This window comes from Sus scrofa, chromosome 13 (genome assembly GCF_000003025.6).
Source record: "Sus scrofa isolate TJ Tabasco breed Duroc chromosome 13, Sscrofa11.1, whole genome shotgun sequence".
Taxonomy (NCBI): domain Eukaryota; kingdom Metazoa; phylum Chordata; class Mammalia; order Artiodactyla; family Suidae; genus Sus; species Sus scrofa.
The window spans coordinates 165946535-165970966 of record NC_010455.5 but is presented as its reverse complement, the minus strand read 5'-3'; the positions used below and the strand labels follow the sequence as shown (position 1 = coordinate 165970966).

Genomic DNA, 24432 nt, shown 5'->3' with positions numbered 1-24432 from the left:
GGCTATCCACCCTTGACCTACAGGGCTACATCACTGTTCACCCAATGACAGTCACTAAAAAAGATAAGAAGTTAAAGACAAAGTAGTTCAAGCAAATAATTGAAAACAACTTCAGTTATGAGAAAATTTCCAGTGTTTTAAGAGAGGTTATTGTTTCTCATGCCATTTACAGTGTGTAGAATATACTTCATGTAATATCTGATGAACTCAAACTCATTTTGGCTTGGTATCACTATTAAAATAATAATAATTTTAAATAAACTGCATCAAGGTGGAAATATTCTTTATGAATTCTGTGAAACATACCATATTCCATAGACCATCATTAATAACTCTGCCTCCAGTTGTGATTTTGGTTGTATGTTCATTCTTAAACTGAATTTCAATCTTTCCATCACGAAGTGCAATCAGGAACCAAGCTGAATGATCAGAAGATTCTGCATACAGGATAACACCTTCTGAATCATATGTCCGGAAATCAAATTCAGCTGAAAATCTAAACAATGGACAAAGAAAGAGCCTTAACAGTGAGAAATATGGAAGACTATATTATCCTTTTTCTCTCGTACTGGCAAACAGCAATATGTTGAAAGAAAACCATTTCTTCCTCTGGAATTCCTAAAAGAAAAGGGTAGGATTAGTCTGTTCATGTATTATCTCTCGCTCCATGCGTATTTAAAATCATTAGGAGTTCCCATCATGGCTTAGTGGAAACAAATATGACTAGCATCCATGAAAGGCACAATTTCAATCCCTGGCCTTGCTCAGTGGGATAAGGATCCAGTGTTGCCATGAGTTATGTAGGTCGCAAATGCGGCTCAGATCTGGTGCTGCTGTGGCTGTGATGTAGGCTGGTGGCTACAGCTCCGAATCGACCCCTAGCCTGGGAACCTCCATATTCCATGGGTGGGGCCCTAAAAAGATAACAGACAAAAATAAAATAAAATAAAATACATAAAATCAAGTTATTATATTTTCTTGGAGTTCTCTTGTGGAGGACAGGGTTAAGGATCTGGCATTGTCATTGTAGCAGCTTGGGTCGCTGCTGTGTGTCAGGTTCAGTCCCTGGTCCAGGAACTTACACATGCTGCAGGTGTGGTGAAAGGAAAAAAAAAGTTATTATATTTTATTACTTATTCTTGGAGTATTTTTTTTCCCCAATGAACAGATGCTTTGATAATATTTCATCTTTTGGTATTTGTTTTGAAAGCACTCTTTAAAATGCTGGAGTACACATGTGCAAATATCAGACATTTTATCTCTCTCCTGGAGTCTTTTATAAACTATATACTCTGACATTAAAAGGTTTTTTTTTCTGTATCCTTACATGATTAGTAAAAGATGCTACAATTTCATGATTGGTTCATCCATCAAAAAGTATATTTTCCCCATGATTTCATATATGTCAGGAAGGAATTCCTCACAGAAATGTACAAGATAGCATCTAGATGACTGCAACCATAATTAAGCCTTCATGTGTGGTAAGGAAGGTAAAGTCAAAAACTTGAATGTATCTGTTAGCTTAATTTCAATAGCAGAAGGAGAGCCTAAAAGATACAGCCATGTGTTTGGGGCTATCTGAACTCTGGTAATGTCCATTGCTATTCAGACTCTGCACATATATGTAGCTACCACAGAGGAGGGAAAAAATCTTAAGGATGTTGGACTACAGAAGAATATATATCAATTCAGTGCCCTTAGGATACAATGAGAATCATCATTAACGTTTCCAAGGGACAAGCAAAACAAAATAGTTGAAAAGAGATAAACAGGGAAGAGGAAAAATAGTTGTATAACTATTAGTCATCTCAGTTAAGTTAAAATAAAGGTAATTTAAGTTAAAAAAATCAAAACTTCAGATAATTACAAAATACAGAAAGAAAGAATCCCACACTTTCTTATTCTGCATATGACAGTAATCGTAATAGAGGCACCATTAGCAATGGGGCAGAGATCTACCTCAAATGGAACAAAGAAAAAGTGACAGTATAAACTTTTGTCTTTAGAATTCCAGGAAGCAATTATAGAGAGGGAAATGTGGAGTACGGTATGTTGGGTAGATAACAATATACTATCAATTTACTGAACTCAGATTATGTTAAAAAGAACCATTTTGCTTGGAGTTGGGACTTCTATTCTCTTTCATAATCATCACATTTTGCTGATGTGAAGCCATTATTATCTTGCCAAAACGTGAATCTGTGTATGCTCAGGGTCTTCCAGAAGTTGATCCTATTATGGAGATAATTTCCTTCCCCTTGCAAAATCACACTAAACCAGTAATTCTTCTCATATTTTCAGTCTGGAATACATCAACATACTGATACATTACACTGGGGAACAATTCATTCTTTTTCAGAGGTATTGCAGAGTGAAAAAAAGGGAATTTGTTAACTTTGGGGTAGGGTAAGTATTTGATCATGGGAAACAGAGCTAAAGGACTCTGCAAAAAGGAAAAAAAAAACAAGCTTTAGTTGTTCTTTGTGTTTGTTACACAAGTGGCAGCTTATAAAAATTCATCAAGTGTACATGTAAAATATGTCACTTCTGTATATATACGTGTGAATGTATGTATGATACTTCAATAAAAAGCTTAACTAAATAATAAATAAATAAATACTGAAAGAAATAATTATTTGGCCGATTTGATCCAATGTTAGAGCCCAAGCTTTTGTAAATTATCAGTGAGAAATGAATACCTCAGAAAGTACCTGAGGTAGGTAATAATCAACTCTTCTCTCTCATTCTTATTAATTTCATAGTAAGGAAAGGTTGTCTCCAATCTATATCACTAGAAGATATTATTTGCTCTGATATGTTAAAGGGGAAAACCACAATTGGGGGGAAAAGGAAGTGTTGAAAGAGCACAATTATATCAGTGAATAAATTTCAATGTTCCTTAAAGATAAAATTTCTATTAATTGAGTTGAATTATTTAATGAGTAATCATTCCTATATCTAACAAATTAAATTCTAAATATGCATACTTATCTAATTAAAACATTTTAAAATTTAGATTCTGTAATCAGTCTCAAATTTGTTTCCTTTCCATTATTCTAACAAAATTCTATTTTTTTTCCCAGTTCCAACAATGTATGGCTCTGAGAAAATTTGATAATTAGAGTCATGACTCAAAAACAGAAACTACTCCCTCCGTAAAGTTAACCTAACTACAGGAATAACAAAGTAATCAGATAGTTAACTAGAATCATGTAATGCATTTCTTTAAAATACAACTTAAGCAATCTTATATAGTTTCCTTAATAATTATGAATACAGCTATATTCTAAAAGCAATATTTTGAATATCTCTCATTACTTAGCTTTTACAATGTATATAAGGAAGAATGTAAATTTCACAAATATATTAAGTCTACTTTCCCAAATTCTTAATAACTATGTATTTACTGGAAAAGGCAGAACTATGGAGGTAAAATGATCTTTGGAGAAGATCAGCCTAGGATGACCCACAATGATTCAAGCATGAAAATTATGTGTGAAGAAAAAAAATGACCACTGAGGTACCTCAAATCATCTGACTGATAATACACCCAAGTTATCTGATTCTTAATAAAATTTCATACATTTCAAACCTTTTCAGTCACCTCCTTTTTTCTGTCCTGACCTGCTTACCGCTAGAAATTATCATTGACATTGGTACCTCACCTGGTGATTTCTGGCAAACGAAATTTTAAATACAAAACAACCCCTACAAACTGCTCTGCCAAGTAAAGCAATTCATAATTTTTGTCAAGGTTCAAAGGAAGGCACACTGGAACAGCCTGGAGAAAAGAACACAAAACAAACCAAAAGTATAGGTTACTACTTGGTGTTTACCTGAGATACTTAGATATCAACATTTCTCTGGTTACTAGAGTTCCTTTCAAACGTATCCTCTGTGTTACACTCAAATAGACTAAGACCACTTATGGTACTAATAAAGTAATACCTTTACTTCCTTGTACAGTCCGTCACTAAAACCTCCAAGAATACATATATTTTAATGTTTTATTAAGCCAAAATTTTTTGAGCAAAAATGTGCTACCTAGATAGTAAAGGGAATGCTGGAAAACCTGAATGGGATAAATATAAATTAAGATATCATCTTAATCTCCAAGGAATTCACCAAAAAAAGTGATTTAGAGTCATTTATTCTGATATCAAGTTTTGTTTTGTTTTTCCTAAAACGGAAAGCTCTTTAAGAGATAAGTTCTTGGGCATACACATAGTGATATTTTAAGGGAATTGTGTAATAGATTGAGAAATTCAGGTCCAAAAAATAACAACTTATTTCCTCTTAGAATTTCAATAAATCTATTCTGGTGATGTGTAACTACAACAAATACTAAAACAATAGGAAACCAAATTACAAAACAGACATTCACACAATATGTTTCAATTAACTACTTACCAAAGTTACTACATGTGCCAACTACCTTCCCGTCCCATCTTTTACCAAGTAGGTGATATAATATAAAATGCAACATTTTGGGCACAGGTACAGCTTTTTCTTGGTAGCAGATATAAAAGTATATATGTAAATCTGTGATTAAATCATTACTTAGTTTAGGGGTTTTTAAAACTGCCTCGAAGCATATAAAATTTCACTTTCACTTTTAAAAATTAAGAGATTAAAAAATTGGACCAAAGATCCTTATTTGAGGGGGGAAGAGAGAGAGCTTCATATGTTGCCCTACTTTTTTCAATAGAAGAAAAACTACAACCTACTCCCAACATTCAATTTCTGGGTCAATTATGAATAAAGCCTGAGTAACTAAAAGCAAGTTTGAGAGACATAGATTAACAAAATTGACCTCTCTGAATTTTGATATACTTAAACCCCAAATAAATCCTACTCTGACAAAGTTGTTCCACCAGAGATTTTATGAGTATGCTTGGAAGTACTAACATGCTTAAGGCGTGATCAAACTTGTCAGAGTGGGATGAAAAAGGAGACACAAGAAAATGCTTTCACTAAAGTTTCTACGAAAGATTTTTTTTCTCACAAAGAGGAGTATAAACCTCAGCTTTTCTCATGTTCTTAAGTAAATATACACTTTACATTTTATAAATGTACAGGCTATACAGATGAGCATTTTTTTAAAATTCAGTCAGTCATTATCCACAGTATTAACCACTTACATGACCAAAATTAGTAAAGAGACTGTGACTCACAGCCTGCTTAGAACTATAGCAATTATAATAGAATATCTACATGTTCCTGATTTACCTCAGCTATGTGGTAATAAAGTACTTGGATCTCTCAGTTTAAAAAAGAGATGGGCAGGTTAGCCTTGCAAAATGTTACCTCACAACTCTTCTGATCTTGGGCAAGTTTGAATCCTCTCTTCCCATCACAGTAACAAGAGTAACCTCCAGGGTAATTTACACAAAGTTGAGCACACATGTTCTCAGAGCATTCATCCACATCTAGGGTAAAAGAAAACATAAATTTTAATCTCCTAAAATGTTCGATCCAACAGAAGAAGAAAAAGAATATTCTGATACTTTTGACATCAAATCACAGTTATGTACTGGCCATGGAAATTTAAGTGAGTTACAGTAAAATGTCTATTTATTTATATACCTGAATCAACACTTAGTTAAATGAGTAACTTTCAGTAATTACTAATTAGTAAAATATAAAAATTATATTAATTTTTTGGTTTTGAAGAAAAAAGACTGAGAGTCTCAAGGTAACTGTCACCTCTGATCATATGAATTCCATTGGCACTACCTCTTAATCCTTTGCTTTGAAGAAAAGGAAGGGAAGGGGAGAGGAGAGGAGGAGGAGTGAGGGCAGGGAAGGACTGAAAGATACGGAAGGGAAGAGAAGAAAAGATCCTTTTTAATTGAAGGTTAATGTAACTGGGGATTACTATATGTAACTATATGCCAATAAAATGGAAAGCCTAGAAGAAATGAAAAAATTCTTAGAAAAGTACAATCTTCCAAGACTAAACCAAGATGAAATAGAAAAGATGAATGGACCCATCACAACAACTGAAATTGAAACTGTGATTAAAAAACTTCCAATAAAAAAAAGTCCAGGACCAGATGGCTTCACAGGAAACTCTATCAAACATTTAGAGAAGACCTAACACCTCTCCTTCTGAAACTATTTCAAAAAATTGCAGAAGAAGGGATATTCCTAAACTCATTCTATGAGGCCACCATCACCCTGGTACCAAAACCAGACAAAAACTCCACAAAAAAAGAAAACTACAGGCCAATATCACTGATGAACATCGATGCAAAAATCCTCAACAAAACACTAGCAAACGGCATCCAACAATACATTAAAAGGATTGTACATCATGATCAAGTGGAATTTATCCCAGGGATGCAAGGGTTCTTCAATATCCGCAAATCAATCAGTGTGATACACCACATTAACAAACTGAAGAATAAAAACCTCAATAGATACAGAAAAAGTCTTTGACAAAATCCAACACCTATTTCTGAAAAAAAGCCTTCAGAAAGTGGGCATTACCTCAACATAATAAAGGCCATATATGACAAACCCACAGCTAACATCACAGTCAATGGTGAAAAGCTGAAAGAATTCCCACTGAGATCAGGAACAAGACAAGGATGTCCGCTCTCGCCACTACTCTTCAACATAGTTCTGGAAGTCCTAGCCACAGCAATCAGAGAAGTAAAAGAAAGAAAAGGAATCCAAATTGGAAAGGAAGAAGTAAAATTATCCCTATTTGCAGATGATCTGATACTATACCTAGAGAATCCTGAAGACTCTACCAGAAAACTGTGAGAGCTCATCCACGAATTTGGCAAAGTTGCAGGATACAAAATTAATACACAGGAATCAATGGCGCTTCTATACACTAACAACAAAAGATCAGAAACAGAATTTAGGGAAGCAATCCCGTTTACCATTGCATCCAAAAGAATCAAATACCTAGGAGTAAACCTACCTAAAGAGACAAAAGACGTGTACTCTGAAAACTACAAGCCACTGATGAAAGAAATCAAAGACGACACAAATACATGGAAAGACCTACCATGCTCATGGATTGGGAAGAGTCAATATTTTCAAAATGACTATACTACCCAAGGCAATCTACAGATTCAATGCAATCCCTATCAAATTACCAAGGACGTTCTCCACAGACGTAGAAAAAATATTTTAAAGTTTCTCTGGAAGCACAAAAGACCAAGAATAGCCAAAGACATCCTGAAAAAGAAAAATGGACCTGGAGGCATCAGGCTCCCTGACTTCAGACTATACTACAAAGCTACAGTCATCAAAAGCGTGTGGTACAGGCACAAAAACAGAAATACAGATCAGTGGAACAGGATAGAAAGCCCAGAATTAAACACACGCACCTACAGCCAACTCCTCTATGACAAGGGAGGCAAGAATATACAATGGAGAAAAGACAGCCCCTTCAATAAGTGGTGCTGGGAAAACTGGACAGCCACATGCAAAAGAATGAAATTAGAACACTCCCTAACACCATACACAAAAATAAACTCCAAATGGATTAAAGACCTAGATATAAGACCAGATACTACAAAACTCTTAGAGGAACACATAGGCCAAACACTCTCTGACATAAACGACAGCAACATCTTCTCAGATCCACCTCCTAGAGGAATGACAACAAAAACAAAAATAAACAAATGGGACTTAATCAAACTTAAAAATTTCTGCACAGCAAAGGAAACCCTAAACAAAACAAATAGACAACCCACAGAATGGGAGAAAATATTTGTAAACAAATCAACTGACAAAAGATTAATCCCCAACACTTATAAACACCTTCTGCATCTCAATACCAAAAAAACAAACAACCCCATCAAAAAATGGGCAGAAGATCTAAACAGATAGTTCTCCAAAAGAGACATAGAGATGGCCGAGAAACACATGAAAAGATGTTCAGCGTCACTCATTATTAGAGAAATGCAAATCAAAACCACTCTGAGGTACCACCTTACACCAGCCAGAATGGCCATCATCAAAAAGTCTACAAACAATAAGTGCTGGAGAGGGTGTGGAGCAAAAGGAACTCTAGTACACTGTTGGTGGGATTGTAAGTTGGTGCAACCACTGTGGAAAGCAGTATGGAGATTCCTCAGAAAACTAAACATAGAATTAACATTTGATCCAGCAATCCCACTCCTGGGCATCTATCCAGAGAAAACCACGACTCGCAAAGACACATGTACTCCAATGTTCATTGCAGCACTATTTACAATAGCCAAGACATGGAAACAACCTAAATGTCCATCGACAGAGGAGTGGATTCAGAAGATGTGGTACATATACACAATGGAATATTACTCAGCCATCAAAAAGAACGAAATACCAGCATTTTTAGCAACATGGATGGACCTAGAAACTATCATGCTAAGTGAAGTCAGCCATACAATGAGACACCAACATCAAATGCTTTCACTGACATGTGGAATCTGAAAAAAGGACAGATGGAACTTCTTTGCAGAACAGATGCTGACTCACAGACATTGAAAAACTTATGGTCTCCGGAGGAGACAGTTTGGGGGGTGGGGGGATGTGCTTGGGCTGTGGGATGGAAATCTTGTGAAATCAGATTGTTATGATCATTATACAACTACAGATGTGATAAATTCATTTGAGTAAAAAAAAATAAATAAATAAAAATTAAAAAAATATTTAACTGGGGATTAAATGACCACATCAAAAACATATCACTTTCCAAAGGCAATGATTAATGGTAGCAATAAATTTAAGGACATATTTATATTTCTTAACTTAAAAAAAAAATTTACTGTGCTATTTCCTCCCACATTGTGAAATCTATATGGTCTCTGTCCCCACTGCATATTTTAAGTCATTCTTGAAAAGCTGTAATAAGATGCTCTAGTACATTTCAGAGCTACATAAGATCCTTGATTAGGGAGTTTCCGTCATGGCTCAGCAGTAACAAACCTGACTAGGATCCGTGAAGACACAGGACTGATCCCTGGCCTTGCTCAGTGGGTTAAGGATCCAGTGTTGCCCTGAGCTGTGGTTTAGGTTGCAAACGTGACTCAGATCCCATGTTGCTGTAGCTGTGGCCTGCACCTACATCTCTGATTTGAACCCTATCCTGGGAACTTCCATATGCCACAGGTGCGCCCCTAAACAAAGCCAAAAAAAAAGGTCCTTGATGAATACACCTTGTGATCTTTGAAAATTCCTAAACTCATACATACTATAATAGCATATGCTACCCCACAAAATTCCTTGAAGTAGAACCCCAAATTAATGAGCTCTTAATAACATTAAAATTAAATAAAGTAACAAAATATTATATATATGTTACAGTTTAAATCTTCTAAAAAAAATTGGTCATTAATTGAATATAACTGCAATACTATGGTGAAGTTGGTTAATAATAAATCTGCTTATTCTTGGGGTTTATTTCAATAATGTCCATCTGAAGTGATGGGAGACTAGAAATGGTGTGGAGGAGTGTGTGTGTATATATATATATTTTTTTTTTTTTTGTCTTTTTGCTATTTCTTGGACCGCTCCTGCAGCATATGGAGATTCCCAGGCTAGAGGTCGAATTAGAGCTGTAGCTGCCAGCCTACACCAGAGCCACAGCAACGTGGGATCCAGGATCCACGTCTGCAAACTACACCACAGCTCACAGCAATGCCGGATCCTTAACCCACTGAGCAAGGCCAGGGATCGAACCATCAACCTCATGGTTCCTAGTCGGATTCATTAACCACTGAGCCACAAAGGGAACTCCGGGGAGTATATTTTTCAGTGCGTGCATGAGGAAATAAAACATCAAAAATCTCAAATGGAGTATAAATAGTTAAAAAAACTATTTTAAGATTATTATTGATTTAGGCAAATTCACAGATACAGAAGTAGGGTTGGAGGGTATCAGGGGTTGGGAAAGGGAGGAGGGGAATTTATTATTATTTAATGTTTACAGAGTGCTTTTGGGAAACACTTTGGAACAGAATGGCAATAGTTGCATCACTGTATGAATGTAATGAATGCCACTGAACTGTACACTTAAAAGTAGTTAAAGTAGTGTATATTTTGTCACAATAGAAAAATTAGGAGTTCCCATTGTGGCGCAGTGGTTAACGAATCCGACTGGGAACCATGAGGTTGCGGGTTCGGTCCCTGCCCTTGCTCAGTGGGTTAACAACGATCCGGCGTTGCCATGAGCTGTGGTGTAGGTTGCAGACGCGGCTCGGATCCCGCGTTGCTGTGGCTCTGGCGTAGGCCGGTGGCTACGGCTCCGATTAGACCCCTAGCCTGGGAACCTCCATACGCCGCGGGAGCGGCCCAAGAAATAGCAACAACAACAACAACAACAACAAAAAAGACAAAAAAAAAAAAAAAAAAAAAAAGAAAAATTACTATTGACTTGATTGGTTTTAGTCACGGTATTAAATTCAATTTGAAATGTAAAAAAATTTGAAGGCGGATATGAGATCATTTGTTTATATCTATGATTTTTTTAAAAAATCCCTCTAATAGGTCTAAGCTGCCCGAGGCACACATGGCAACGTGCTGGAGCCAGAAGGATGATGTAATCACGAGCTGCAAGGGGCTCCCCCAAATCCACAGGCGTTGACGTTACTAATCAGCACTTCTCAAGGCTTTAGAGCTTATTACTTGGTTATAATGATATTTTCTTTTACATGTATTTTATTATAACAGAACTAGACCATTTCCTATTTCACAATAAAGGATACTCTGATATAGACACAGAAAATCATTGAAAAGCTTCATATAAAACTGAAAGTTTCTAACCATCCTTGCTTTAACATCTGTGTGTTTTTTTTTTTTTTTTTTTTTTTTTTTTTGTCTTTTTAGGGCCACACCCGCAGCACATGGAGGTTCCCAAGCTAGGGGTAGAATCCAAGCTGTAGCCACTGGCTTATACCACAGCCACAACAACATGGGATCTGAGCTGCATCTGCAACCTACACCACAGCTCAGGGCAATGCTGGATCCTTAACTCACTGAGGGAGGCGAGGAATCAAACCTGTGTCCTCATGGATATGTCAGATTCACTTCCACTGAGCCATGACGTGAACTCCACCCAAGTGATTTTTAAATCTTGTCTTTGTGTATATTTTTCTTTCCCACTTAAAGTTCTCTGTATCTTTGAATTTTAATGATGTGAAAATGTATTTATTTTGTTTTTATCACAAATGGGAGGTCTCCAATTCATATACAGTTTAGAGGGCCAAATACTTTGCATAACACAGTAAACTAAAGACCATGTGTCAAATACTTTTAATCTGGAAGGAAGACAACCATCACCCAATGATCAAACTATATCATGGATTTTACCATCTTAGAAAATCTGATTGTTGAGGTCAAGCAGAATCAATGCTTCTCAAATCAAAACAGGGTGCAAACTCCCCTTCTCCACCACCAATGATACCACCAGAACTCTACCTTCACAATACTTTAATGTGGGATTGTATCTGTAGCCTTCAGGGCATTCACATTCAAAGTCTCCTGGGATGTTCTTGCACACAGCTGTGCCACAAATGCTTGGTTTCACAGAGCATTCATCCACATCTATAAATGAAACCAGTATATTAAAAAATATTTTTCCCATTCCAGAAGATACAAGCAAAGAACCCCTGACTTCTGTTTTCTGGATCTAGTTTTGTATATCTAATGAGGCAATAGAGTGGCCTGGGAATAATATTTAGTATTTTAAATACGGTTTTTTTATACAAACGCATAGGGAATCTGGTGTTTGCCATTTCCTTTGTAGTCACATATAAGAAAAAAAAGGACTTTAGTTGTTGTTCTTATCTACTAAGTTACATATGAAAATAAATGGAAAAAGAGACTCATCATATTCTTAATATGTATCCCTAAACACGTTTCTGAAATATGGCCTTAAAGGCGTATATACTCTGTTTTATCACAAATATTAAAAAATAAATATGAGATGGTTCATCAGTCAGGCTTTACTTTGGGAATGGATAATAACTAAATCTGCATACTATTATTATGGCTTCAAGTATCCAAGAGTGGTTCAAATTTTTTTGTCTTTTTTTAGGGCTGCACCCACACCATATGGAAGTTCCCAGGCCAGGGGTCAAATTAGAGCTATAGCTGCCAACCTACACCACAGCTCACAGCAACACCAGATCCTTAACCCACTGAGCAAGGCCAGGGATTGAACCTGCATCCTCATGGATACTAGTCAGGTTCATTACCATTAAGCCATGATAGGAACTCCAAGTGATTCAAATTTAAAATGGGATTGGGCAGGGAACTATATCTGCATCTTATAATACCTATAATGGAAGAAAATGTAAAAAAAGAATATATGTATTCTCTTACATGTATATAAATGAGTCACTTTACTGTACACCCAAAACTTACACAACATTGTAAATCAACCATATTTCAATAAAAAAAAATTTTTTTAATGGGATTGGGTAAGGTCTCAAAGTATTAATGTATTATGTTCATTATGCAGCTAATACAACATAAATTTTAGTGCTAAATTAACATTCCAGAAATTTCAGATGTATTTATTATATTACATAGTAGAATAAGAGATAAAGTATTGGTTGCAACTAGTTACTAAATAAGAACCTGTGAGAAAAACAAAACAAGTGACAGAAACAGTTCAATGGAGATATTATTAGTGAACTCTTCTCATCTGTACTCTCTGAGGAAAGACAAACTCAGAATGAAAAATGGATTTTCTTCTCTAAAAAGCTGAGAGTTTAATTTTTCCACAGACTAATAGGCAAATTTTCAGACATTTCTCTATTTAAAATAACATGCACAAAAATAAATGAATCAATCTCCTGTGGTAAGTGAACTTCTCTATATCTTAACTGTATCAATGTCAATATCCTGGGTGTGATAATGTACTATGGTTTTACAAGATGTTACAATTGGGGAAAACTGGGTAAAGGGTACATAGGATCTTTTATTACTTCTCCCAATTGCAAGTGAATTTACAATTTTATTTACTGCAAAATAAAATACTTGATTTTTTAAAAGAGCTAAAAATCCATATTTTTAACAGAAAGTAAAAATATGACAAAATTTATTTGGTTTGAGGCATATTACAAACCAAAGGAATCATTTAAATCATTGGTATAGGTTATAGCACATACATTTTATGACTCTACACTGACATCTAATGTCTGATGAAATGTTTTATTCTTTCATTTTTAGACATTTACTGTCACACATAATTCCAAGCATATCTACATTTTAGCAAAGGCCCTATTGTAATAGTTCTACATTTTATTATTTAGGTATCATGGATAAAAGACTATGTAAATGAAGCACAAGAGAACTTATTTTCTGATCATCAGAGACACTCTTATAAGAGAACTTCTTGTTAATGTATATTAATGGATATGGATTAAATACCTTTAAATTAAAAAAATAAATTACAAATTCTTAGAAGTACAGACTATTCAAGTATTTAAGTGTAGAAGTATGAATCGATATTATTTATTTATGGAATGCATATGGTATCCAGCATTATGATGGTTTTAAGAGGAGGAGAAAGAGGAAGGTGAAGAGGAAGAGAGAAAGAAAAAGACATAGGAGGAGAGGAATGTGTGGAGGAAGGGTGAGAGGAAGGATGGGAGTGAGGGAGACAGGGACGAAGGAAAGAAAGAAGGGAGGGAGGGAAAGAGGAAAGGAAAGAAGAAAGAAAAATTTCTTAGTTTCTAAATGCAAAACTTAACTCTAGGCTGGAAAATTTCATTTTTAATCATCCACATACCTAGCACTTATAATCAAAGATATAAAAATGACCATTAAAGTAGTCTAATGGAAAAGACATTAGGCAGAGAGAACAAACTTATAATTTGGGAGGAAGAGAAGCATAATAAGAAACAAAAGAAATACACTAGTAAAATGACCTGTGAAAAGCTAAACTAACTGACAGAAGTTATTTAAATCTGAAGTTTTAAAAAAGAGTTATGGAGTTCCCGTCCTGGCGCAGTGGTTAACGAATCCGACTAGGAACCATGAGGTTGCGGGTTCAATCCCTGCCCTTGCTCAGTGGGTTGAGGATCTGGCGTTACCGTGAGCTGTGGTGTAGGTTGCAGACGTGGCTCGGATCCCGCATTGCTGTGGCTGTGGTGCAGGCCAGTGGCTACAGCTCCGATTAGACCCCTAGCCTGGGAACCTCCATATGCTGCGGGAGCAGCCTAAGAAATAGCAAAAAGACAAAAAAAAAAAAAAAAGAGTTATGATCAGTGATGTAATCTTAAATGTATAAAGAGAAAGAAAACCAGGAGTTCCCGTCGTGGCGCAGTGGTTAACAAATCCGACTAGGAACCATGAGGTTGCGGGTTCGGTCCCTGCCCTTGCTCAGTGGGTTAACGATCCGGCGTTGCCATGAGCTGTGGTGTAGGTTGCAGGCGCGGCTCGGATCCCGCGTTGCTGTGGCTCTGGCGTAGGCTGGTGGCTACAGCTCCGATTCAACCCCTAGCCTGGGAACCTCCATATGCCGCGGGAGCGGCCCAAGAAATAGCAACAACAACAACAAAAAAGACAAAAAGACAAAAAAAAAAAAAGAAAACCAGAACTTCTTTTTCAAAATCACAACAGGAAAAGGTGAAAGATGAAGGATTTATACTGGAAATTAGAGAGGTATTTCTGACAAGAAAATATAAAATACAATGAAATAAGTTATTAAGGATTGTGGTAATTTATTTGTAAGCTGTTTATCTTACTGGCAGTAAAGGAAATAATATTATAGTGTCTGAAAGAAAAAGGATAAACACTGATTTTTGCAAAGACTGTAGCAGGCAAGGATGGGTATTGAAACTTTACTGTATCACCATGCAAGGAAATTCTTCATTAAAATGCATACACGTGCATGTACATACATACACACACAATAAGAAACCAACAAAACACTCTACAAACAATAAAATACAATAAGAAAACAAGAAAATACTCTATAAATAACAAAAATCCCCTATAAATAATAAACTAAAAGGCAGCTCCTTAGTATCACAAGTTTTCAAGGTGGATAATAATGTATATTTATTATAAGCACTTATAGCCCAAGAGTTTTCCATGAATTTTCCAGGGAACTCCTATAACTTAATTTTGCTCTCACACAGTAAATACTATTTTATTCTACCTTCTTACTCTTACCTTTGCAGTCCTTTTTATTTGAAAGCATAATAAAACCACTTTTACAGGAACAGTGGTAACTTCCAGGTGTATTATCACAAATCTGGCTGCAACCTCCATTTATATTTGCAGGATCTTTGCATTCATTTATATCTAAAAAGGGGGAAATTTTATTTTTAAAAAAATAAAGCCTTCAAAGAAATTTTCAGGAGGTCAGTCCAGATGAACTAGCTGGATTTGTTATACCTACCCAATTCACACTTCTCTCCTTCCCAACCTGATTTACAAATGCAAGTGAACATAGCTTGGCCATCTTTGCAGGTCAAATATCCATCTTCATTGCATGGCAGAGGATTACACTGGTCTGGAATGGCTGCAGGAAATATACATCTGTTTAATTTTATCACTTACCACAGTAAAATAGAATTATATATCCTTTAATAGAAATCCTGTGCACAAAGCCTATGATCAATGGAAAAAAAGTACAATTCCTTCCTTTAAATAATACTTCATTTAGAAAGCAATGAATCCATTAGACAAATCTTTATTTTGCAAAAGGGAACTACTTTTATATTTGTTAATATATACTGTACTTTTTTATAACTCATTTGATATTCTTTTATATATATTATCTTATTTGATCCTAAAACAATTCCATGAGGTAGACAGAATGATAAAATTACTCAGTATCAATAGAAAAACAGGAGACTTCCAATTTGGACTAAAAGTAACAGGAACCAGATTTACCCTCCTGTTTTAAATAGAATTCTGCAAGTCCATGATTTTCTTTTCTGTGGAAAGGTTCATTAAAAAAGAATGTATATGTAACTGGGTCATCATGCTGTGCAGTAGAAAATTGACAGAACACTGTAAACCAGCTATAATGGAAAAAAATAAAAATCATTATATGAAAAAATATTTTAAATAATAAAAGGAGTTCCCATCGTGGCACAGCGGAAATTAATCCAACTAGGAACCTTGAGGTTGCAGGTTTGATCCCTGGCCTCGCTCAGTGGGCTAAGGATCCAGCATTGCTGCGAGCTGTGGTGTAGGTCACAGACGTTTTATCTGGCATTGCTGTGGCTGTGGCACAGGCAGGCAGCTGTAGCTCTGATTTGACCCCTAGTCTGAGAACCTCCATATGCCACAGGTGTGGCCCTGAAAAGAAAAAAAGAGAAAAAATAATAATAACAAAATAAACTCTCAACAAAAAATAAATAAAATAAATTTAAAATTTTTTAAAATAAATAAATAAATAGAAATCTGGTCAAATGGTTTTCAGACACTGGGCAACAGGTAGCAGAATATTGTGATTCCTAAGGAAAGGACATAGTCTTCATAAAATGTCACAGCTCTTTGTCACTATCTCAAATGATATGCTCACTTGCTTCTCGATTTGTTTGTGGTGTCTCTTCCCTCACCAGACACTGTAGTGTTCCCTGGCTCCTGCATATTTCCACATTTGTTTCTTTAGCCTTCCTAGTTGACTCTGCAAGTTCCTTCCATTCTTCCATTACATTCCTTCTCCTCTTAGCCAGAGGGATTTGTATTGCTTGCAGAGAAAAAAATTTTTAAACCTAACTAAAACCTAATTAAAAAACTTTTCAAAAAATGTCCTCATAAAGTCACATCTTTTGAAAAGTAGGAGTTCTCATCATGGCTCAGCGGAAACAAATCTGATTAGGAACCATGAGGTTGTGGGTTCAATCCCTGGCCTCACTCAGTGGGTTAAGGATCCGGTGTTGCTGTGAGCTGTGGTGTGGGTCACAAAGGTGTCTAGGATCTGGCATTGCTGTGGCTCTGGCGTAGGCCGGCAGCTGTATCTCAGATTCGACCCCTAGCCTTGGAAATTCTATATGCCATAAGTGCAGCCATAAAAAGCAAAAAAAAAAAAAAAAAAAAAAAAGTAGTAATACATTAGGTGGTCATTAAAATGGCAGCACACAGGCTAATTAGAAAATCATCAAATTATTTTTCTGTCCTTTAAAATTAAATTTAAAAAAATATAGCACCAATTAAATATACACATTCTGGCAAACTGTTTTACAGCCAACTTTAACCTACGTATAGAAAATGCAGATACATGAGAATCTTCACAATGCCAATGCTGCGTGGTAAATAGTCACTGGACAAACATCACAATTTACATGTTGCGATTTCACCTTTTTCCTCTCTGACTTTCAGTGGGGAAACTGATAAACTAGAGACAAATCATCTACTAGAATTATCACCAGGCCTATGTGAACTTCAGAGGGAAAAATGTAATTTGATATCACCACATTCATGTTGTTGATGCCAAAAGCTTGAAGAATAAAACATGACTCTTCTTTGATCTATTAATCAACTGTAACAGCTGGTCACAACTACATGATTATGCACAACAACCTAAGTAAAGCTGTTGGGAATAAAATCCTGAGGTCAATGACCAAAAGCTTAGCAAACAAGGAATGCTGTCCAATTTAGACATTAGGGGGGAATTTTACTTTATGTAAAACAATATTTACAACTGAAAAACATTTCTCCAAAGGCATTTTAAGAATGCCTCCTTGATGGGTCTATAGTCCTTCAAAGTGCTCATTTGTTGATTTTAAAACATTAGTTATATGTCTATGGGTTTGCCTTACTTGTAGGTTTTTGTTTTGTTTTGTTTTATAAATCGATAGTAGAGGTGTTTACCATTGACACAGCTCCTTAGGTCAGGGTAAGCATTAGTTGACAGCCGGGCAGCAGTAAATAATCCAGCACGGAAAGAGCCAAGACAAGCTGTAAATACAAACAATGCAACCTTCTTAGAGAGTAGAGACACTTTCTTGATCTGAAATCATGGCAGAAATCATCCAAAGAGGTAGAATATTTATGCTTCTGTGGACTTACAAGATTGAGCATTCAAAATGATAATGCTAAATGTTTCCATCCACCTTTTAGAAAAATTAAAAATCTACAAGCAAGACTGCAATAAATACAGAATCAAGAAAAATAGATTTCTAGAAGTTTCTCTTTGGAGAAGAACCTTAAAGACAGAGGTGAATAATATCTTGGATTAGCAGGAAAATTTACTGTCACATAAATCTTGTTCTTAAGTCTGTGGCAGAGACTTAAAGTTAACCTAAAATCTGTAAACCAGAGCCTGATTTATAAATTGTCTATAATTAAGTCAACAGAATGAGTTAGTGTTTCTGGTTGCTGTAGGCAACTTCCAAGTCTTCCAAAGTTGCATAAATACTAACTTAATAATATTTATATATTGCCTCAATATTACAAAGCAGGTTTACTTCATTTATTTTATTTCTTACTACAACTCTGTGAAATTAGATATAGTTCTAATTTATTTCTGGCAGAAACAACAGCTGGAATAATAGAAATAAAATATGTACAGACATTTGGAGTTTCCATAGTGGCTCAGCAGTTAACGAACCCGACTAATATCCACAAGGATGAGGGTTTGATTCCTGGCCTTGCTCAGTGGGTTAAGGATCGGGAATTGCTGTGAGTTGTGTAGGTTGGAGATGCTCGGATCCCGCATTGCTGTGGCTGTGGCATAGGCCAGTAGCTACAGTTCCAATTAGATCCCTCCCTGGAAACTTTCACGTGCTGCAGGTGCGGCCCTAAAATGACAGAAAAAAAAAAAAAAAAGACAAAAATATGTACAGACTTTAAATTCCCCAGGGGTCATTTAGTGCTAAGAATATAAAATTTCTTAATAGACACTGAAGACAACATTATATGTATCAGTTCATTGTATAGATATTCACCGACGTACTAAAAAGGTGGTGTTTTGGTTATCTTTTGCTGAGTAACAAACTCCCAAATTAGTGATTTAAAATAATCATTCTGTTTTGCTTATGATCTGGGAATCCAATATTTAGAAAGGGTTTGGTTAAGCTGTTGTCCCTGTTGCTCATAGAATCAGCCAGGATGCCTGGGACTGGAAGATCACCTCCTGGATGGTTTTTCACTCACATGTTTGACAGCACAAGGTTCCTGGCATCTCTCTCTTCATATGGCATGTCATGCTTCAGCGCTTCTCCATGTGGTTGAGTTTCCCTGAGGATGCAGTGATAAAGTGGCACTACTTTCATGGTACCTAGCTTCCAAGAGGAAGAAGGCAGAAGGTGCCAGGCCAATAAAGAGGCACTGTATCACTTCCACCATAGCTAATGATCAAAGCTGTCCCAGGGTCCACCCAGATTTGGGGGTCACGGAGGATAGGAAGGATAGATTCCATATAGTAATGGGGAAGAAAGACTTCAAGGCAGAATATATTTCCTTGCCCTTTTCAGCTTCTAGAGGCCACCTGCATTTCTTGGCTCATGGACCCATTCTCATATCACTCCCAGCTCTTGTTTCACTGTCATATATCCTACTACCAACTCTAATCTCCTGTATCTCTTATAGAAAGACATTTTTGATTAGTTTGGGCCCAGATAATCCCAAGATAATATCCCCATCACAAGATTTTTAACTTAATCAAAAATAACATATAAGTTGACATTCAGAGGTTCTGAGGATAGGAGGGGGTCATTATTTAGCCTACCACCAATATTTGCGCATAAAAACACCTTACATCATGGTGATCTTTCTGGAGGCCCAGTGGGATCTAAAGCAGTCTTAGGTCTTAAGTATTCTTTCTCTGAATTGATTTGCAGTATCATCTTTACCAAATATTAGGTTGCCATATATACATGGGTCCTGAATCACCCACTTCCAGAGTTCTACTAGGAATGTTTCATCAGGATCTTTGTAAGAAATCCTCATTTTGCTCCTCTGAACAAATCTGACAATGAATAACAACCAAAATTTGAAAATCCTTAAGCTGGAAGTCCGGGTGAAATGCTTCATATGGCAATTAGGACCCCAAGCCAGACTACAAAATAGGTTTAACCCATAAAAAGTCCCTTATATATGAATCTATTCTAATATATGTGACTATGGTGTTTTTTTTGGAAACCAGTGTTTAGAATTACAATGTGGAGAACCAGCTGCATGGCTGCTCCAAAGCACTGCAATTCAGATCCCTCACATTCCCCCTTCTCTTTCTTGCTGCACAACAGGAATGGATTCAATCAGGGAGAGTGAATAAGAAGGTGAGATTTGGAGAGAGACTGTCCCAGCTTTTGTAGCCTGAAGCAGAAGCTCTCCTACGAAATGGAAATTAGGGCCATCAGTGAGAAAAGCCTAAGAAAAAGGCACTTTCAAAAGAAGTTCCAGTGGTCAGGACAGGACATCCTAAAAAGAAATTTTCGTTCTAGACAGCTCCAGTTTGACCCCTAGACTGGGAACCTCCATATGCTGCAGATGTGGCCCTCAAGAGACACATACACACACACACACACACAAGAAGTAGACCTTAAAAAGTCCTCAATTTTTCTAACTATGTATAGACAGATGTTAATTAGATGGTATAAGAATTTCTTAATTTTGTTGCAGTTAAATTTACCAATTATTTTGCCTTATGGTTAGTGCATTTGAAGTATTTTTTCCCCATGCCACTGATCACAAAGATATTGTATTCTCCCATGTTTTTTCTTTTTTTAAATCTTTTTGCTTTTTAGGGCTGCTCTTGCAGCATATGGAAGTTGCCAGACTAGGGGTTGAATTGGAGCTGCAGCTGCTGGCCTACACCACAGCCATGGCAACACTAGATCCAAGCTGCATCTGCAGCTCATAGCAAGGCTGGATACTTAACCCACTGATCAAGGGCAGGGATTGAACCCACATCCTTATGGATACTAGTTGGGTTCATTACCACTGAGGCACAACAGGAACTCCTCCCATGTTTTTTCTTTAATTTCATAGTTCTAATATTTTTGTTTTTATTCTACCTAGAATCCACTTTATTTTTAGTGGTAGTTAGGAATCCAGGTTTATTTTTCTGATTATACTTAGCCAGTCTTCCTGACACCATCTTCTAAACAATCCACAGGGATTTACAGTATCATCTTTACCAAATATTAGGTTGCCATATATACATGGGTCTGTCTTTGAACTCCGCTGAATTCATTAGTCTACATATACTTTCAACACAATAATATGGTTTACTTTCTATAGCTTTGTATTATTAATATTTTATGAGATGTTTTCTCCTTTTACCCTACACTTTGTGTTTTGACATTTCCTCTTTCCCTTTTTTTCTTTTTCTTTGATTATTCTTGCCAGAGGTCTCTATTTTTTTCTGTTTCCTTATTTTTTGTTACTTGGGATTTGCTCTGTTGAACTTTTAAAAATTGATTTAAATGCTTAGATCATTTTAAAAATACTCCAATCTGCCCTCTTACCACTGCCTCATCAGTTAACATCCCGGGCTCTGCACATACACTAGGTCAAATCATCCTTCAATCTACCCATGGGTTTCTCACATTTCTTGTTTTCCTTTTAATTTGTTATTATTAGTGCCTGGAATGCTACTGTTTCTCTCGAGATGATTTTAAGAGAAGTCAGCAGTCTGAGTCAATCCACCAATTTGGTAAGAACTAGAAACTAAAAACTATTTCTGATGTTTATATTTTGGCTCGGAATTTAGCATTCTTCCCAAGAAGTTTTTCTCCCATTAATTTAATCATCCATTCTATCAGGTAATATTTCAAAGGTCCACACAGATGATAGAATTATTTTTTTTTTTTTGTCTTTTGTCTTTTTTGTTGTTGTTGTTGTTGCTATTTCTTGGGCCGCTCCCGCGGCATATGGAGGTTCCCAGGCTAGGGGTTGAATCGGAGCTGTAGCCACCGGCCTACGCCAGAGCCACAGCAACGCGGGATCCGAGCCGCGCCTGCAACCTACACCACAGCTCATGGCAACGCCGGATCGTTAACCCACTGAGCAAGGGCAGGGATTGAACCCGCAACCTCATGGTTCCTAGTTGGATTCGTTAACCACTGCGCCACGAAGGGAACTCCAGATGGTAGAATTATTTATTCTACTTTCTAAGGAACAGAACACAAACTTATCTTTATATAATGAAATTCAGAGTATTTGTGTCCAAATTCCATGCTTTCAGTGCAGTACATGGAATATATGGATAGACTAAAGTAGTTTTCAAACGCTTACAACTTTAAATCCAAACATTGTCCAAAAAGGATGAGTTAGTATTAGGGGTATAATTTCTTGGGTGTACTTATCTCACTGTAAAGAGCTACCAGCATGAGCTGTGGTGATTAGTAAAACTACTGTTAGGTTTACCAGAGACAGGATAATAAAGGGTTATAGCTCCTTAGTTAGGACCACTGGCCTACAAAATATACACATCAAATGACAAAAAAGTTTAACTTAGAGCATTTTTTTTTTTCTGTTTTCAACAGCGGAATTCATCACATATACTTATAACTGCATAAGGACGAAAATATAAAATGTGAATCAAAAAATAAATCATGGAGTTCTGGTCGTGGCTCCGCATTAATGAAACTGACTAGTAACCATGACATGGGTTTGATCCCAGGCCTCACTCAGTGGGTTAAGGATCCCGCATTGCCATGAGCTGTGTAAATCACAGACAGGCTCGGATCCTGCATTGTGGTGGCTGTGGTGTAGGCCAGTGGCTACAGCTCCAATTTTACCCCTAGCCTGGGAACTTCCATATTCAATGCATGTGGCCCTAAAAAGCAAAAAAACAAAAAAACAAACAAAAAAAAGAATCATAATAAAAAGTATATTTTTGTTTCATTATATAAGTCAATTAAATAATAATTCTTCACATTTGAAGAAAGTTCCATATGGTAAAAAAAAAAGAAGAAGCTACAAGTACTTATTTTGTATTCTCAACAGCTCTGAAGTTAGAATCTACATGTACTTATTTTGTATTCTCAACAGCTCTGAAGTTAGTTATAGTGTGACTTAAACACAGAACCTGAAAAGTTAAATAAGTTGCTTAACCTTTACACAGCAGAAATTTTTAGGTCTGAAAATACAGCCCACACTTTATTATTATTACTACTTTATTTTAGGACTTGGTTTTTCTATCTTACTAAGAAATAAGTTAGGCAAAGAAAACAGAAAGTTGTACAGAGACAGAGAAGAAGTTGAAGGGAATAGAAGAAAAAGAAAAATAATTTCTCTTAACTTTTCCAAAACACAAAATGTTGGATTAAAATGTTATCTTTATCCAAACGTACTCTGTGATCAAAGGTGTGCTGTTTTCCAGAGTGTTGATGCCTGCAGAAACAGACTTACTACATAGACCTAAGAAACAAGGATTTTAATACCGGAGTTCCCATCGTGGCACAGTGGTTAACAAATCCGACTAGGAACCATGAGCTTGCCGGTTCAATCCCTGGCCTTGCTCAGTGGGTTAAGGATCTGACGTCGCCGTGAGCTGTAGTGTGGGTCACAGACACGGCTCAGATCCTGCATTGCTGTGGCTCTGGCGTAGGCCGGTGGCTACAGCTCCAATTAGACCCCTAGCCTGGGAACCTCCATATGCTGCAGGAGCAGCTCAAGAAAAGGCAAAAAGACCAAAAAAAAAAAAAGGACTTTAATACTTATTTTTAAGGTAAGCTTGTAATTTTTAAAGACCAAATATTGTCTATTTTAGTTACAAAATATTAAAATTCCTACCTAACATGGAGAGACAAATTTTCTCGATATTCCATCTTTTCTTCACATTAACAATATAAACTCTTGCTTTTGATTTAGAAAGTGGGGAGTCAAAGTCTAACTTTACAAAATAAATGTTTTTCATATCTATATTCCATTGCCCTTTAAAGACATGTAGCAAAATATTTTAGAAAAACTTGAATTTTCATGTCTAGACATAAATAATACCACTGCACAATTTTTTAACATCCTCTTTCCAAATCCGAATTAAACTGGTTAAGTCTGTTGTTAGCAGCTAGGGAAGGGAAGGGAAGAAAAGAAAATGAGACTAGAGGAGAAGTCAGGAAGGAAAAATGAAGAGAATTAGGATGACATATTTCATGAAGTGTTTTGAAAATATTAACTCATTTTATTTCTTGTTAGAATTATTAGATAAATTGTTACTATCCATTTGGTAAATTGGAAAACTATAGCTCATGGAAGTTAAATAATTTTAAGATCTTGTACGAGACAATTTTGGGGTTTGAATTAATAAAAAGAAATTGTAATAAGTCAAATGGAAAACACCCAGCAGCCCAAGAACAGAAATGGATCATGCTATGTGGTTCTAAAGAAAGATACCACTGAAACAATGCCCTGCAGTTGAAGAGAAGGTGAAATGAGGGGCAGTGTATTATAGCTGGGTCTCCTTGACTCAGAAAGTGCCACACAAATAAGATTCACACTATTGTGGACACTGACAGAAGAGCACTCACTGCAGGATCTATGAAGAAGTTTTTGGTTCAGCAAAGTCTTCTA

General features: G+C 36.2%; 1 protein-coding gene across 1 annotated transcript in view; it reads right to left on the bottom strand.

The window, feature by feature from the left end:
* The window catches only part of PROS1 (protein S (alpha)), an 83821-nt gene that overhangs the window by 28152 nt on the left and 31237 nt on the right, over positions 1 to 24432 (bottom strand). The window contains exons 4-10 of the mRNA XM_021070736.1: positions 17785 to 17871; positions 15359 to 15481; positions 15130 to 15261; positions 11422 to 11547; positions 5308 to 5429; positions 3666 to 3781; positions 307 to 496 (exon numbers count right to left, since the gene is read on the bottom strand). Coding sequence (XP_020926395.1) covers positions 307 to 496; positions 3666 to 3781; positions 5308 to 5429; positions 11422 to 11547; positions 15130 to 15261; positions 15359 to 15481; positions 17785 to 17871 — 896 coding nt within the window. The remainder of the gene's footprint in view (positions 1 to 306; positions 497 to 3665; positions 3782 to 5307; positions 5430 to 11421; positions 11548 to 15129; positions 15262 to 15358; positions 15482 to 17784; positions 17872 to 24432) is intronic.